Source organism: Sus scrofa, chromosome 1 (assembly GCF_054392235.1).
Source record: "Sus scrofa isolate SSC_HxYL_T2T_F1_AM1 chromosome 1, Sscrofa_HxYL_maternal_Yorkshire_Landrace_v2.0, whole genome shotgun sequence".
Classification (NCBI taxonomy): Eukaryota; Metazoa; Chordata; class Mammalia; order Artiodactyla; family Suidae; genus Sus; species Sus scrofa.
Genome location: NC_139383.1, coordinates 256,704,325 through 256,720,306, shown reverse-complemented (window position 1 = coordinate 256,720,306; position 15,982 = coordinate 256,704,325). Strand labels below are relative to the sequence as shown.

The 15,982-nt window shown below is 35.4% G+C and overlaps 1 protein-coding gene and 1 non-coding gene across 2 annotated transcripts in view; both read left to right on the top strand.

Annotated features, from left to right (window-relative positions):
- LOC106509227 (uncharacterized) overlaps positions 1-15,982 on the top strand; it is a 434,083-nt gene that overhangs the window by 263,936 nt on the left and 154,165 nt on the right. The gene's annotated exons all lie outside the window — the stretch shown is intronic.
- On the top strand, positions 3,411-4,414 carry LOC100152911 (olfactory receptor 13C4). The gene has a single exon (XM_001924713.6). It carries the CDS (start codon positions 3,417-3,419, stop codon positions 4,371-4,373), a length of 957 nt encoding a protein of 318 aa, XP_001924748.3. The 5' UTR covers positions 3,411-3,416; the 3' UTR covers positions 4,374-4,414.

Below are 15,982 nucleotides of genomic sequence, written 5' to 3'. Positions count from 1 at the left end.
TGGGGCATATGACTGAATCCCACAGCCATGAACCTTCCTTCATGATAAGAAGTACTAAGTCCTCAAGACTTAATCATTCTCCTTGTGTATTTTTAACTGAGTAAAGTCAAATTTTGCCTTTATGATCTCAATATTCTCTGGAACTCACTGAACATTTTCTGTTCTTGGCAGGTATTTTTCGCACAGATTTAAATGCTCTCTGTTGGATATGGAACTAGTGGAAAGAGAATGGGCTATGGATTTTGTCTCTGCCCGTTATTAGCATATAATCTCAACCAAGAAAACTGATTTTGAGCACAGTATTTAGCACATAAAATTCTGTAATAGAAGTTATTTGGATAAATGAAATTGTTTTAAATTTATATAAATGAAAAGGGTTTTTTCTGGTACTCTGGTCTTTGACTGAATTAGTATATATTTAAAAATTGCTTTAAGATTCAATTTTCTCATCTCTAATTTGAAGATTCAATAATCTTTAATTTGTGCTGTCACCTAAGTTGAAATTTTTACTTTGTGTTCTTTAACTGAATTGTTTCTGAAGACAGAATCCCTCTATTGAGTTTGGCTTCTGTCTCAAGACATGCGTCATAGAGAAATCGTCTCACCTATAGTCAAAAAACAAACTGAGTGTTACACTGAGGTCATGAGCTTATGCTGAGATTCTCAAAAGTGTTATCATATGTGAGCCCTAAACTTGCAATTTTGGTTAACCTCAAACTGGAAATGACTATGAAAAGATGATTTTTGGAATGTACCAGTCAGAAATTAATAATAATTAATCTAAATATTTTAATTCTTTTTGTCACAAATCTCTCAAAAATTTCATAGCACCAAACTGTTATGATGTCAAGTTTGGAGGATAACTAGGATCCCAGGGACTCAACACTCACCTGGTATATGATGTTTCTAATAATTAGCTTCTTCCCTACAAAAAGAAGTGTCAATTTCTCTGCCTGACTTTTGGACCTTTCTATACACTTACTTCATTTACCTTTTGTTTGTTTGTTTGTCATTTTAGGGCCACACCTGTGCCATATGGAGGTTCTCAGGCTAGGAGTCAAATCAGAGCTGTAGTTGCTGGCCTACGGCACAGCCACAGCAATACCAGATCTGAACCATGTCTGCAAAGTACACCACAGTTCATGGTAACACCAGATCCTTAATCCAGTGTCTGAAGCCTGGGATCAAACCTGCATCCTCATGGATACTAGTCAGATTCGTTTCCACTGAGCCATGATGGTAATTCCCTCATTTACCTTTTTAAATGTGCTTGTGACCACTCTACAGAAACTCTCTGGTCTGAAAAGGAGTACTACCAAAATGCTTGCTCCTAAATTCTATTCAATCTGTCCTCCCTCTGGGACACCTGTCTTCCCCTCTTCTCTTCCAAACCTGCCTCCATCCTATCCATGCTTGTGGATCCAGTATAACTGAGATTCTTCTAAAACTCTCTTACCTTGTTTATTTCCCATTCATCTTCTGGAAACACATATAATATTCACTGTCATAGTGGTCACATAATGTAGTTATATTCTATATCAAATTATTCCTCATACATTTGTAATGTTTCTTTCACTGAATTGTGAACTTTCTGATGACAGACATGCCATGCAATTACTTTCCTACCCTTGGAACAGGGTTGGGCTCAAGTTATACTATCAGTAATATCCTACATTTTATAATATTTCAGCAGAACTTTATTCTGCTTTTATATAACTTGTCTTTCAATGGCATTATTTTCTTTTTCTTTTTATTACAGTATAGTTGATTTACAGTGTTGTATCAATTTCTGCTATACAGCATAGTAACACACACACATGCACACATTCTTTTTCTCATATAATCTTCCATCATGGTCTACGCCAAGAGACTGAACATAGTTCCCCGTGCTAATACAGTAGAACTTCATTGCTTATTCATTCTAAATGTAATAGTGAGTTGGCAGACTAACCAGATATTTTTGATCTAAAAAAGATTTTCTTTTGTTTGACTCTAAGGCCTAGCTTAACACTTCTTTTGTGTTTTCTAGCAAATGCCAGAGCCACATCTCACTAAAGCCTTACTATTCACAACAAGGCCCCATACAAGCTACTTCACCATACCCTGGAAATTTATTGGACGTGCAAAGTCACAGGCCCTGCCCCAGACGTAGTAAAAGAGAATTTGCGTTTTAACAAGATCTCCAGGACATTTCTATATGAAATGTCTAATTTTTCTACATGAAAAATTTGAAAGACTAAAATAGTTGATTCTTCATTTTTTTTCCACAAGATCAAAACTTCTTGATAGTACCTGGTAGGGAAAAAATGGTATAATGACTTTTGGTGTTGTAGCCCAAAGAGCTCTAGACTTCATTGACCAAGATCTGAGCTTCAAGCTCCACTTTCTACTTATAGGCTGGATTATTTTGGCCACATTCTCTCTTTCACATTAAAAAAAAGTAGGGATAATGATAAGAATATTTTTTTTTGGTAAAGTATAAAGTGCTCCACACACATTCACAGAAATATATTTAAGCATTATTATTTTCTCAGGTTCACCTAAATGAATTACAAAGAATAACTCTGAAGCCACAGAATAAAACAAATGAAGAGAGACTATTTTTCTTCAAAGACCTCCATCGTATACTTGCAGAGGTAATTTACACACTGGTCTTGTAATTCAAAGTAACAAAATAGTAAGAGTAGGCTTTGACTACAAGATCAACAACTAACTTGACCTTTGCATAAATTGCTGTGTATGTGGTTCGATATATTATGATCAAATGTCTGCTCTATAAAATTATACAATTGAACAGGCTCAAAATAGATCCAGGGTGTCAGGCAGACAAACAAATATTCATATAATCAAACTTGCTTTAACATTTTCAGCATTTCTGTTAAACACCAAATCAAAATTCCAGTCCTTTTTGAGTTTTTTTCCTTCACCACCATTCTCTCACTGAGCCTGACTAAATGAGGTCAAGTTTGTTATCTGAAATATTCTAGAGCTTTTACAAAACTCAATGTGGTGTGTCTTCAACAGTGGGGAAGGTTGTTTCTGAAATTTGCTTCTGGTGTTAGAACTTCAAACGTTGGACACAGGGCATTGAAACTCAGCTTCCCAGTATCATTGTGTTCTAGGCACAGATATTCTTTTTTTGGCCATACCTGTGTCATGGGAAAGTTCCTGAGCTGGGGATTGAACCTGGGCCGCTGCAGTGTAAAACTGTATCCTTAATGCACCACACCACAAGTTAACTCCAATGCTCTTGATATAATATTTTATTTTGAAGATAACTAAATGATAGAGCTTTAAAGAAAACACCCCATTTCACCCTGAAATAGTGACTATCCAAGAAATTTGTTCCATTCATTGTTACTTAGCAGTGAACATATTTTATGTTGGTATTCCTTTGACATCCTGAAAACTGGAACATGGATAGAATAAATCAGACATTTGTGAAAGAATTCATTCTTCTGGGACTCTCTGGTTATCCAAAACTTGAGATTATTCTCTTCGCTCTAATTCTCGTTATGTACCTGGTAATTCTAATTGGCAATGGTGTTCTGATCATAGCAAGCATCTTTGATTTCCGTCTTCATACCCCCATGTACTTCTTCCTGGGCAACCTCTCTTTCCTGGATATCTGCTATACATCCTCCTCTGTTCCCTCGACTTTGGTGAGCTTGATCTCAAAGAAAAGGAATATTTCGTTCTGTGGATGTGCAGTGCAGATGTTCCTTGGATTTGCCATGGGGTCAACAGAGTGTTTGCTTCTTGGTGTGATGGCTTTTGACCGCTACGTGGCCATCTGTAACCCTCTGAGATACCCCATCATCATGAGCAAGGTGGTGTATGTACTGATGGCTTCTGTGTCATGGTTCTCTGGTGGAGTCAACTCAATTGTGCAAACAGCTCTTGCCATGCAATTGCCTTTCTGTGAGAATAATATCATCAATCATTTCTTATGTGAGATACTGGCTGTTCTCAAGTTAGCTTGTGCTGATATTTCCCTCAATTTTTTTACCCTAGCAGTGTCAAATATGGTTTTTCTGGTTCTTCCACTTCTGGTCATTTTTTTCTCCTACATGTTTATCCTCTATACCATCTTGAGAATGAGCTCAGCCACCGGGAGACGCAAAGCTTTTTCTACTTGTTCAGCACATCTGACTGTGGTGATCATATTTTATGGTACCATCTTTTTTATGTATGCCAAACCCAAGTCTCAAGATATCCTTGGGCAAGACAGTTTGCAAGCTAGGGAGGCGCTTATTTCTATGTTTTATGGTGTAGTGACTCCGATGCTAAATCCTATAATCTATAGCTTGAGAAATAAGGATGTAAAAGCTGCTGTAAAATACTTGCTGACTCGGAAAGCTGTTAACCAATAAGACCAAGGGGAAATGTGGGTGTTTGGTGTACAGCGACTAGACTTGGCATCTTTGGATAATTATTGACAGTCTTCTTTGGGGAAAGCAAAGTTATAGGGAGACATTTTTACTCTTTGTCTTTACTCAATTCATTTAGCTATAATCACTGAGAACAGTAGTCTGCTATAAATGCAAATTCTAATAGGTTCTGATCCCTATTTCACAAAGACAATTGCTTTAGGGTCTTTTCTTTGGTGATACCAATGAGTGTGTTCAGTGCACTGCGTGGCAACACAATAAAAAATATCACACATACTATTTGGAAATAGGAGGAATATACATTCTGCTCAACCCCAAAGTACCCCACAGTGGGGAAGTTACTCATGCTTTCTAAAAATGTACTTATTTGAAGAAAGAGAATAATTAACCATCACTCTCTTTGTTGTTATAAAGATTCCATAAGTTTGGCATAGTGTCAAATGCATAGTAAATCCATATTTTGACCTGTGTGATTTGGTCACTAAAATCCTGCTGCCTGTCTTCTGTCTCACTTCTGTTGGAGTGTTTTCACTTTATCAAACCTCTAACTGTGAGTACTTTTTTCTATGGCTTCTGTCACAGTGGACACTACTTTCAGTTCTAGGTAAAGAGGCATGCACCAAACCCCACAGGTGAGGATTTTTAACTTATTTCCACTCTTGCTGGGATGAGCCTTATATTTCAGTCTGATCCACGTTCAATTCTTTTCACACTCTGACCTGTACTACCAAGTTTTGTATGTACAAGGTTCTGCTACTTTGTCTCAGCCACTTCCTTAGTGCCTTTATTTTAACTCTACAATATGAAGCATACTAGCATATTTATATCAAACAATGTTTTAGTTATAAAAATTTATTAAAATTCCTCTTTCTATCCTTATATAAAAACTTGATACAATGTTTCTTCAACATAGACAAGTTCTGGTCATGTTGATGAATGCCCAGGAAATTAACAGTTTTAAAATCTAATATACCCTCTCAAGGAATTGCAAAATTCTAAAAGGATTGTTATAGGTATTACTTTGTGATAAATAATAGATATTTTAGAAATTCAAAAACTGTAGAAGTGTATAAAGAAGAAAATATTGTTATCACTATTACTACCCCTGTAGGTGATGGCTATTAACATTTTTATTATTTTTTTATTTTTTGTCTTTTGTCTTTTTAGAGCCACATCTGTGGCATATGGAGGTCCCCAGGCTAGGGGTCGAATCAGAGCTGTTGCTGCCAGCCTATGCCAGAGCCACAGCAGCACGGGATCCAAGCCTCATCTGCAACCTACACCACAGCTTATGGCAACACCACATCCTTAACCCACTGAGCAAGACCAGGGATCGAACCCTCAACCTCATGGTTCCTAGTCAGATTTGTTACTGCTGTGCAACAATGGAAACTCCCTATTTGTTTTATTAATTTAGAGTCATAAAATTATTCATTTTAATGTTGAATTACTTTATTTTGATGCACCATGTACACTTGAAGTTGCTACTTTGAAAGTATTTATTTATTTATTTTTATTTTTATTTTTTTGGTCTTTTAGGGCCACATCTGCGGCATATGGAATTTTCCAGGCTACGGGTCCAATTGTAGCTGTAGCCACTGGCCTACACCAGAGCCATAGCAATGTGGTGTCCTAGCTGTGTCTGCATCCTACACCACAGCTCACGTCAACGCTAGATCCTTAACCCACTGAGGGAGGCCAGGGATCAAACCCCTGCCCTCATGGATACTAGTCAGATTTGTTAACCATTGAGCCATGATGGGAACTCCATTTTTTAAAATATATATACAACTCATTATGTTTCACAGAATAACTTCTAGAAAATGAAATTACTAGGGCAAGAGATATGATATTTTTTATTTCTCTTGTTAAATTATATGCCCTGCTCAATCATATTACCTGCTGTCAATGTTACTGTAAATGTTTCCCCAGACTTTTGCAGCTCTGGTCTTTGTGTACATGTGAGTACACATGTACTTTTAACTTTTGGAAATGTTCAAATTACCATAAAAAGAGAGATATTTAATGAAACCTCATGTATCAATCACTTGGTTTAAAGAATTGACAGCTCATTGTTTCATCACCATCTATACTCATTATTTCCATTTCTCCAGATTTTTAAGTAAATAATGGATATATATGTAAAAAATTTTATTTTGAAATAATTTCAGACTTATAGAAAAATTACAAGAATCGGCATTTTCTTTAAGTTTTCACCCAGGATCTTTGCCTACTAACATCTTACCAGATTTTCCTTATATACATGTGTGAGTGTATAAATCCATAAATAGAGAACTGTTTGAGAGTACAGATATTGTCTCTTTACCTCTAAATATTTCACTCTGTAGCCTCCAATGCCTAAAATGTTTACTATCCATCTATCACTATATAAAACCCTGAGTTCATACTGTTACATAAAATTTACTTCAACTCTAAAAGTTTTACTCTATCTTTCCCTTTTTCACATCTGTACCTTCTACCTCTAGCAGTGGGATAATTTCAGGGGAAAAGAAAATTCTGAGGAAATAAAAATCACAACGAATATAAGTCAAGAAATTACCAGAGCTCACATAGGCCTGGTGACTATCATATTTCCTTCCAATGAGAGTAGAGAGACCATGTCTTTGGGATATGGCATATTCAATAGAGAGCCATAAAGGTCACATCTTATTGTGGGGCTAAATTATCCCTATAATAAAGGCTACCTAGATTTGCCTTTAAAACTGTTTTAAAAAGTCTGAAAAAGATGGAGCTAATCTGCAAGTAATTTAACTGCTTGTCTGAACAAAGTGAAACATTATAGCATTCTTTAAAGGAATATAACAAAAGTCAGTACTCAGAAAGGTAAATTTTACAATACCTGGCATCCAATAAAAAATCAGGTTATGCAAAGAAACTGGCTAATATCACCTGGAAAAAAATTCAGTCAATAGAAAGGGACAGAGAGATGAATAGATTAAGAAGATGTGGAACATATACACAATGGAATACTATTCAGCCATAAAAAGAATGAAATAACGCCATTTGCAGCAACATGGATACAACTAAAGATTATTATACTAAGTGTAATAAGTCAGAAAGAAAGACAAATATATGATATCACTTATATGTGTAATCTATAGTATGGCACAAATGAACCTATCTACAAAACAGAAACAGACTCATAGACATTGAGAACAGACTTGTGACTGCCAAAGGGGGGAGGAGGGGGAGAGTAATGGACTGGGAGTTTGGGGTTACTAGATGCAAATTATTACATTTAGAATTGATAAGCAGTAAGGTCCTACTGTATAGCAAGGGAACTATATTCAATCTTCTGGGGTAGACTATGTTGAAAAGAATATTAGAAAAGAATGTATATATATATATGTATGACTGAATTACTTTGCTGTACAGCAGAAATTGGCACGACATTGTAAATCAGCTATAATTACAAAAAAGAGACTGATAAATGGCAGAGATGGACTTAGAGGACAAAGAATCTAAATAGGTTGTCATAAAATAAATATGCTAATGTTTTAAAGGAAAACAAGAATGTAATGTGATAAAAATAAAAAGAGCAAACATTATTTCAAGAAATAAAACATGAGTACCTTAAATTTTTAATAGATGGGGTTAATATCAGAGCAGTAGCTATAGAAGTAATGATCAGTGAGCCTGAAGACAACAATAGAAAATATCCTAAATGAAAAATAAAAAGTAAAAATACTTGATACAAAGTGAACAGAGACTCAATAGGATGTGAAAAATATCAGAAAATTTAACATGCATGTATTTTTAGGGTTAGGGTTAGGTTTAGGGTTAGGGTTAGGGTTATGGAGAAGTCTCAGAGGGAGAAGAAAGAGAGAGGAGCACAGAAAAAATATTTGAAGAGATAATGACTGAACATTTCCCAAATTTTATGGAAGCTGTAAATCCAAACATCCAAGAACCTTGGGATAACAAAGCAGGAATACATGAAGAAAACCTTAACAAAAAGCAGAATAATCTCATTGCTTAAAGCTATTGATACTCAAAAAAATGTAAAGCAGCTGGGGGGAAAAATACATAATAAATATAGGAGAATAAAGATAAGAAGATAGTACAGACTTCTCATCAGAATTTATGCAAATCAGAAATCTACAGAATGATATCTTTAGAATGGTAAAAGGAAAAAAAATCTATTAATCAGAATTCAGTATTTAGTAAAAATATCTTTCAAAAATTAAGGTGAAATATTTTTTCAGAAAAGAAATAAACATATTATATCTTTTCATCTTTGTGGTTTTAATCTATCTGCATCTCTATGTGAAAGTGGATTTGGGGGAGGCAGTCTTTTACTCTAGTATGACAATCTGTGTCATTTTATTTCTATGTTTAGAATATTTAAATTTAATGTAATTATTATTTATTGCAATTTAGTTATACCTGAAATTAGTCTACCACATTTCTATTTGTCGTCTATTCTTTGTTTCTTTTTTGCTCTTTTATCCTGCTTTGTTTTGGATTATTTTCATATTTTCCTAGAATTCTGTTTTATTTTCATTTTTACCTATTATCTATGCCTCTAAATTTATATTTTTTGTCAGTCATTCCAGGGGCTGAAATCTACATTTTAAATTTATGGTTCTCTCTAGTCTAGTTTTTTTTTCTTTTTAACATTTTATGTATAATGTTTGAAGTTTAAAATAGTTTACTGCCATTTCCTCTCTCATCTTTGATGCTCTTGTTATATTTTTACTACTATATATATATATTTAGATGCCATAGTTCTCTGTTATTGCTTTTTGTTATGAAAGTGTCAAATTAATACTTATTAAGTGGAACACAGAGTGACAGATGGTGAGCTGTGGTTCAATGACAGACCTTAAGAGAAATGGAAATAAAGAATTTTATTACTTGCAGGTTCTGGCACTCATATCCAGCGTGCCTGGAGGAGCCACATAGGGAGGTCAAGGCAGAGTGTAGGCACATGTCTTTATTAGGGTTGGTGGTTGAAGTCATTGGTATTCCCAGGCTGAGACTGGATTGGTTAATTCAAAACAAGAACTGAGTTTTGTAAGGCCTAGGAGGGTCTTATCAAAGGGTCATTGAAAGGGAAGATGCTGGGAGATGGGGGGGGGGATTATTGATCACAAGGGCTGTTGGGGAAGCCATTCAGGAATGTAAGTTTGTTTGTGATGTTGCATGCCATTTTCTAGGGCATGCGCTTGCATGAATTGGGTAGTGTCAGTTTAAGGTCCCTGCAGGCCACTTGGCCAACAAAATGGAAACTAAGGCAACAACACCTTTGCTTTAAAGAGTGAAATATCTTTAAAGAAATTTAAAATAATGAGAAAAAAGTCTATTTTGTATACCCACATATTTACCACTTTCAACACTCTTCATTCTTTTTTTATGAACAAAATATTTTTATTTATTTTTTTGCTACAAATTAGTGTTTATTTTAAAATAATACTTAGGAATTTATACTCATTAGACGTGTTATAGTTAGCATCCAAAGGCAAAACTGTTTCTTGAAGATTTATTATGTGCTTCATACTAAAAAGCTCCTAAATTTGCACATTGTTGGAATTATAAGATTAGAGAGTTTTTTTCTGGCTAATGATTACTATAGAAAAATATTTAGGAAAATTTTAAACCAGTACAATCAGTAACAGTTTAACTTTATATTTCATGAAGGATAGTAGTCATATTTAGCAATAGCCTCACTTAAAAAAGTATGCTCACTACAAGATTGTATTTTGTAAACATGATCAAGAATCAAGAGATTATTCCTACCAGCTAATAGTAATTACATGTATAATATTATTTAGTTTTTCAAATTAGTTGCACAACTGCTAAGTGAATATTTCTGGGTATTAGAAAAATCAGTGTTGGAAATGTTGATAGTTGTTACTTCTTTCTACTGAATTTTAAAAATCATCTTAGAAGTTAGAGTACACTTTTTTCATGGAATAAGGTAGTTAGAGGGAGCAACTTTATTCGTTTTGGTGATGTTGAACCATGTTGAGAGGTTCGTAATTTGTCTTTCATGAATACTAGCGACTAGATGGTTAGCCAAGAATCCTTCTTTGCTTGGATTGTCACTTGGAAGTAGTGTATACCTCATTGGTTATTTTGCAAAAAGAAATGAGAAAAGAAGCACCCTTCATCCTTTTGTGCTGGTTTGTGCTTTCATTTGATATCATCTCCTTCCACTGGAAACCTACCTTGGAGGATGGAGCAAGATGGCAGTGGAGTAAGAGGTCATGCACACCTTATCCCACAAACACATCAAAAAACACATCTACATGTAAAACTGCTCACACAGAACATCAACTGAATGCTAGCAGAAGAACTTAAAACTCCAAAAAGGGTGAGAAACTCTTGACATAACCAGGTAGAACAAAAGAAAAAAAGAGAGAGAAAAGGGATCAAGATGGGACTAGCATTCCTGAGAGGGACCCATGAAGGAGAAAAGGAACCTACCTCCTGGAAATCCACCTAACTGATGAAAGATCAGTTGAGTTGGTTGGGAGCTCAAAGTCACCAAGAAAAATGCAGCAGCTGGACTGAGAACAGCAAGGCAGGGTGAGAGCCTCATAGACCATCTGAACCATGGGCCCAGACACCACAGCCTGAGACACTCGGGTGGGGGCTGGGCACTGAGACTCAGGCTGCTATTGAGAGCCCAATGACCAGGCACTGACTGCTGGCTCTACCCCTTGCCTTCTCCCTGGAAAGACACTGAGCATCCTGGGAATAACTGCCTTCTCACACTGAAGAAAGAGACAGCAAATATTCAAACTCCCACACCAAAAATAAATAATAACCCACCCAAAAATACAAAGGGGTATTTTTGCATAGAAGTAGCCTTAGAAGTCTAAAGTTTGGCTTCCCCAAACTCACAGAAAAAGAAAAACACAAGCAAGATGAAGAAGCACAGAAACCATTCCCAATTAAAGGAACAGGAGAATTCACCTAAAGCAGTCAACAATGAAACAGACCACTTCAGTCTGACAGACATTGAGTTCGAAAGGGTGGTACTGAAAATATTGAAGGAATTAAGAGAGGATTTGAACAGTAATGCAGATTTCTTTAGAAAAGAACTAGAAAATATAAGGAAAAGCCAAGAAAAACTAGAAAATTCATTTGCAGAGATGCAAACTGAGCTTAAGGCAATAAAGAGCAGAATGAATAATGCAGAGGAACAAATTAGTGAAATGGAAGATAAAATAATAGGAATCATACAATCAGGACAGCTGACAGAAAACCAAATGAGAAAACATGAAAGCAATATAAGAGACTTATGGGATAATATAAAGTGGGCCAATCTATGCATAATCAGAATTCCAGAAGGAAAAGAGAAAGAAAACGGGATTGAAAATATATTTGAAGAACTTATGGCTGAAAACTTTCCAAATCTAAAGGATACTGATATCAAGATATGTGGAGCACAGAGGGCTCCAAACAAGCTGAACCCAAACAGGCCCACACCAAGACATATTATAATAAAAATGGCAAAAGTTAAAGATAAATAGAGGATTCTAAAGGCAGCAAGAGAAAAGCAAAGCATTAATTATAAGGGAACCCCCATAAGTCTATCAACTGATTTCTTCACAGAAACACTACAGGCCAGAAGGGAGTGGCAATATATATTTAAAGTGCTGAAAGGAAAATATTTGCAACCTAGAATATTCTATCCAGCAAGAATATTATTTAAAATAGAAGGGGAGAAGTTCCTGTCGTGGCTCAGTGGTTGATGAATCTGACTAGGGGCCATGAGGTTGCGGGTTCAATCCCTGGCCTTGCTCAATGGGTTGAGGAATTGGCATTGCCATGAGCTGTGGTGTAGGTTGCAGACTTGGCTTGTATCCCACGTTGCTGTGGCTGCTCCGGCTCCGATTAGACCCTTAGCCTGGGAACCTCCATATGCCATGGGTACAGCCCTAGGAAAGGCAAAAAAAAAAAAAAAAAAAAAAAAGAAAAAAAAATAGAAGGGGAAATAAAGAATTTCTCCAACAAACAAAAGCTAAAAGAGTACAGCAATACTAAACCCATTCTGAAAGAAATACTGAAAGGGCTTCTCCAAATAAAAAAACAGAGAGAAAAAAAGAGGAAAAAAAAAGAATTAGGATGGAAGAAAACACCATTGGAAAGCAATCACTTAAATAAGCCAGTATACAGATCTAAACATGAAGATGTTAAAAAAAAAAGACGTCAAAATCATACAATGTGGGGAAGGAAATTAAGAAAATATAGATTCTTTTTTTTATTTTAATGATGGGTTTGAGATTATATGATTATCAGGAAAAAGCAAGCATATATAGCAAGGGCTTAATGTGATTAAAGAGAAGGGCAACCACAGATCAAAACTGATCTTTACATTCACAAAAACTGAAAAGTACTCAAACATAAAATAAATGGAAACCATTCAACCCAAAAATGAAAAGAAGAAAAGAGAAACAAAATCAACTGGAAAACAAGGTTTAAAATGGCAATAAATACATATCTATCAATAATCACATTAAATGTCAATGGACTAAATGCTCCAATAGAAAGACACAAAGTGGCAGATTGGATAAAAAAGCAAAAACCTTTAATCTTCTGCCTACAAGAAACTCACCTTAGAGCAAAGGATACGTATAGATTGAAAGTGAGGGGATGGGAAAAGATATTTCATGCCAATGGACAAGATGGGAAAGCAGGAATGTGCAATACTCATATCAGATAAAATAGACTTTAAAACAAAGGCCATAAAGAAAGACAAAGAAGGGCATTATTTAATGGTTAAAGGATCCATTCAAGAAGAGGATATATTACAATCATCAATATATATGCCCCTAATATAGCAGCACCCAGATACGTCCCCAAAATACTAACAGATATAAAAGGAGAAATTGCTGGGAATACAATTATAGTGAGATTTTAACACCTCACTCAAAAAAATGGACAGGTCCTCTATACAGAAAATCTATATGGCAACAGAGATCCTAAAGGACACAATTTAGAATTAATTGACATTTTTCAAGACATTACCTCCAAAAAAATCAGAATATACATTCTTCTCAAGTGCACTTGGAACATAATCAAGAATTGATCACATACTAGGGCACAAAGCTAACCTCAATGAATTTAAGAATATAGAAGTTACTTCAAGTATCTTCTCTGACCACAATGGCATGAAACTAGAAATCAACCACAGGAAAAGAAATGAGATAAAACCGACTCCATGGAGATGAAACAACATGCTACTAAAAAACCACTGGGTCGATGAGGAAATCAAGAAGGAAATTAAAAAATACCTTGAGACAAATGACAATGAAGACACAACCACTCAAAATCTATGCGAAGCTGCAAAAGCAGTGCTCAGAGGGAAATTCATAGCAATACAGGCCTTCCGCAATAAAGAAGAAAAATCTCAAATTGACGACTTAACCCACTACCTAAATGAATTAGAAAAAGAACAAACAAAAGCTAAAGTCAGCATAAGGAAGGAAATCATAAAGATCAAAGAGGAAATCAATAAAATAGATATTGAAAAGACAATAGAAGAAATCAATAAAGCCAAGAGCTGGTTCTTTGAAAAGGTAAACAAAATTGACAAACCTCTGGCTAGACTCACCAAGAAGAGGAGAGAAAAAACCCAAATATACAAAATAAGAAGTGAAAAAGGAGAAGTCACAAAAGATACTACAGAAATACAAAAAACCATAAGAGAATACTATCAACAATTATATGCCAACAAATTTAACAATCTGGAAGAAATGGACAACTTTCTAGAAACTTACAGCCTGCCCAAACTGAATCAAGAAGAAATAGATCAACTGAACAGACCGTCACCAGAAATGAAATTGACTATGTCATAAAAACACACCCTACAAATAAAAGTCCAGGACCAGATGGCTTCACAGACGAATTCTACCAAACAAGAGGAACTCATAACCATCCTCTTTAAACTTTTTCAAATGTTGAAGAAGAAGGAACACTCACAAAGACATTCTATGATGCCACTATCACCATAATTCCAAAACCAGACAAAGATACCACCAAAAAAGAAAACTATAGGCCGATATCTTCAATGAATATAGATGCAAAAATTCTCAACAAAATTTTAGCTAACCAAATCCAGCAACATATCAAAAAGATCATACACCACGACCAGGTGGGATTCATCCCAGGTTCACAAGGTTAGTTCAAAATATGCAAGTCAATCAACATCATACACCACATTAACAAAAGAAAAACCAAAAACCACATGATCATCTCAATAGATGCAGAGAAAGCATTTGACAAAGCCCAGCATCCATTCATGATAAAAACTCTTACCAAAGTGCATATAGAGGGAACATACCACAACATAATGAAAGCCATTTATGACAAACCCACAACAAATATAATACTCAATGGAGAAAAGCTGAAAGCCTTCCCACTAAAATGTGGAACAAAACAAGGATGTCCACTCTCACCACTGTTATTCAACATAGTACTGGAGGTCCTAGCCACAGGAATCAGACAATCAAAAGAAATAAAAAGCATCCAAATAGGAAGAGAAGAGGTAAAATTGTCATTGTATGCAAATAACATGATAATATATATAGAAACCCTAAGGACTCAACCCCAAAACTACTTGAACTGATCAACAAATTCAGCAAAGTAGCAGGATATATGATTAACATTCAGAAATCAGTCACAATTCTGTGTACTAACAATGAAATATTAGAAAATGAAAACAGAAATACAATACCTATAAAATTGCACCCCCATAAATCAAATACCTGGGAATACACCTGACCAAGGTGATAAAAGACTTATATGCTAAAAACTACAAAACATTAATCAAGGAAATTAAAGAAAATGTAAAGAAATGGGAAGGTATTCCATACGCAGGGGACGGAAGAGTTAATATTGTAAAAATGGCCATACTACCCAAAGCAATTGACAGATTCAATGCAATCCCTATCAAATTACCCATGGCATTTTTCACAGAACTAGAACAAACTACCCAAACCTTTATATGGAACCACAAAAGATCCAGAATTGCCAAAGCAATTCTGAGGAACAGGAAACCAAGCAGGAGGCATAACTCTCCCAGACTTCAGGCAATATTACAAAGCCACAGTCATCAAGTCAGTGTGCTACTGGTACCAAAACAGACAGAAAGACCATGAACAGAATAGAGAATCAAGAAATAAACCCAGACACCTATGGTCAATTAATCTTTGACAAAGGAGGCAAGAACATAAAATGGGAAAGAGTCTTTTCAGCAAGTGGTGCTGGGAAGCTTAGACAGCTACATTCAAATCAGTAAAACTAAAACACATCCTCACACCATGCACAAAAATAAGCTCAAATGGCTTAAAGACTTAAACATAAGACAAGACACCATCAAACTCCTGCAAGAGAACATAGGCAAAACATTCTCTGACATCAACTTTACAAATGTTTTCTCAGATCAGTCTCCCAAAGCAACAAAAATAAAAGCAAAAATAAACCAATGTGACCTAATCAAACTGACAAGGCTTTGCACAGCAAAGGAAACTGAAAAGAAAACAAAAAGACAACTCACAGAATGGGAGAAATAGTTTCAAATGATGCAACTGACAAAGGCTTCATCTCTAGAATATACA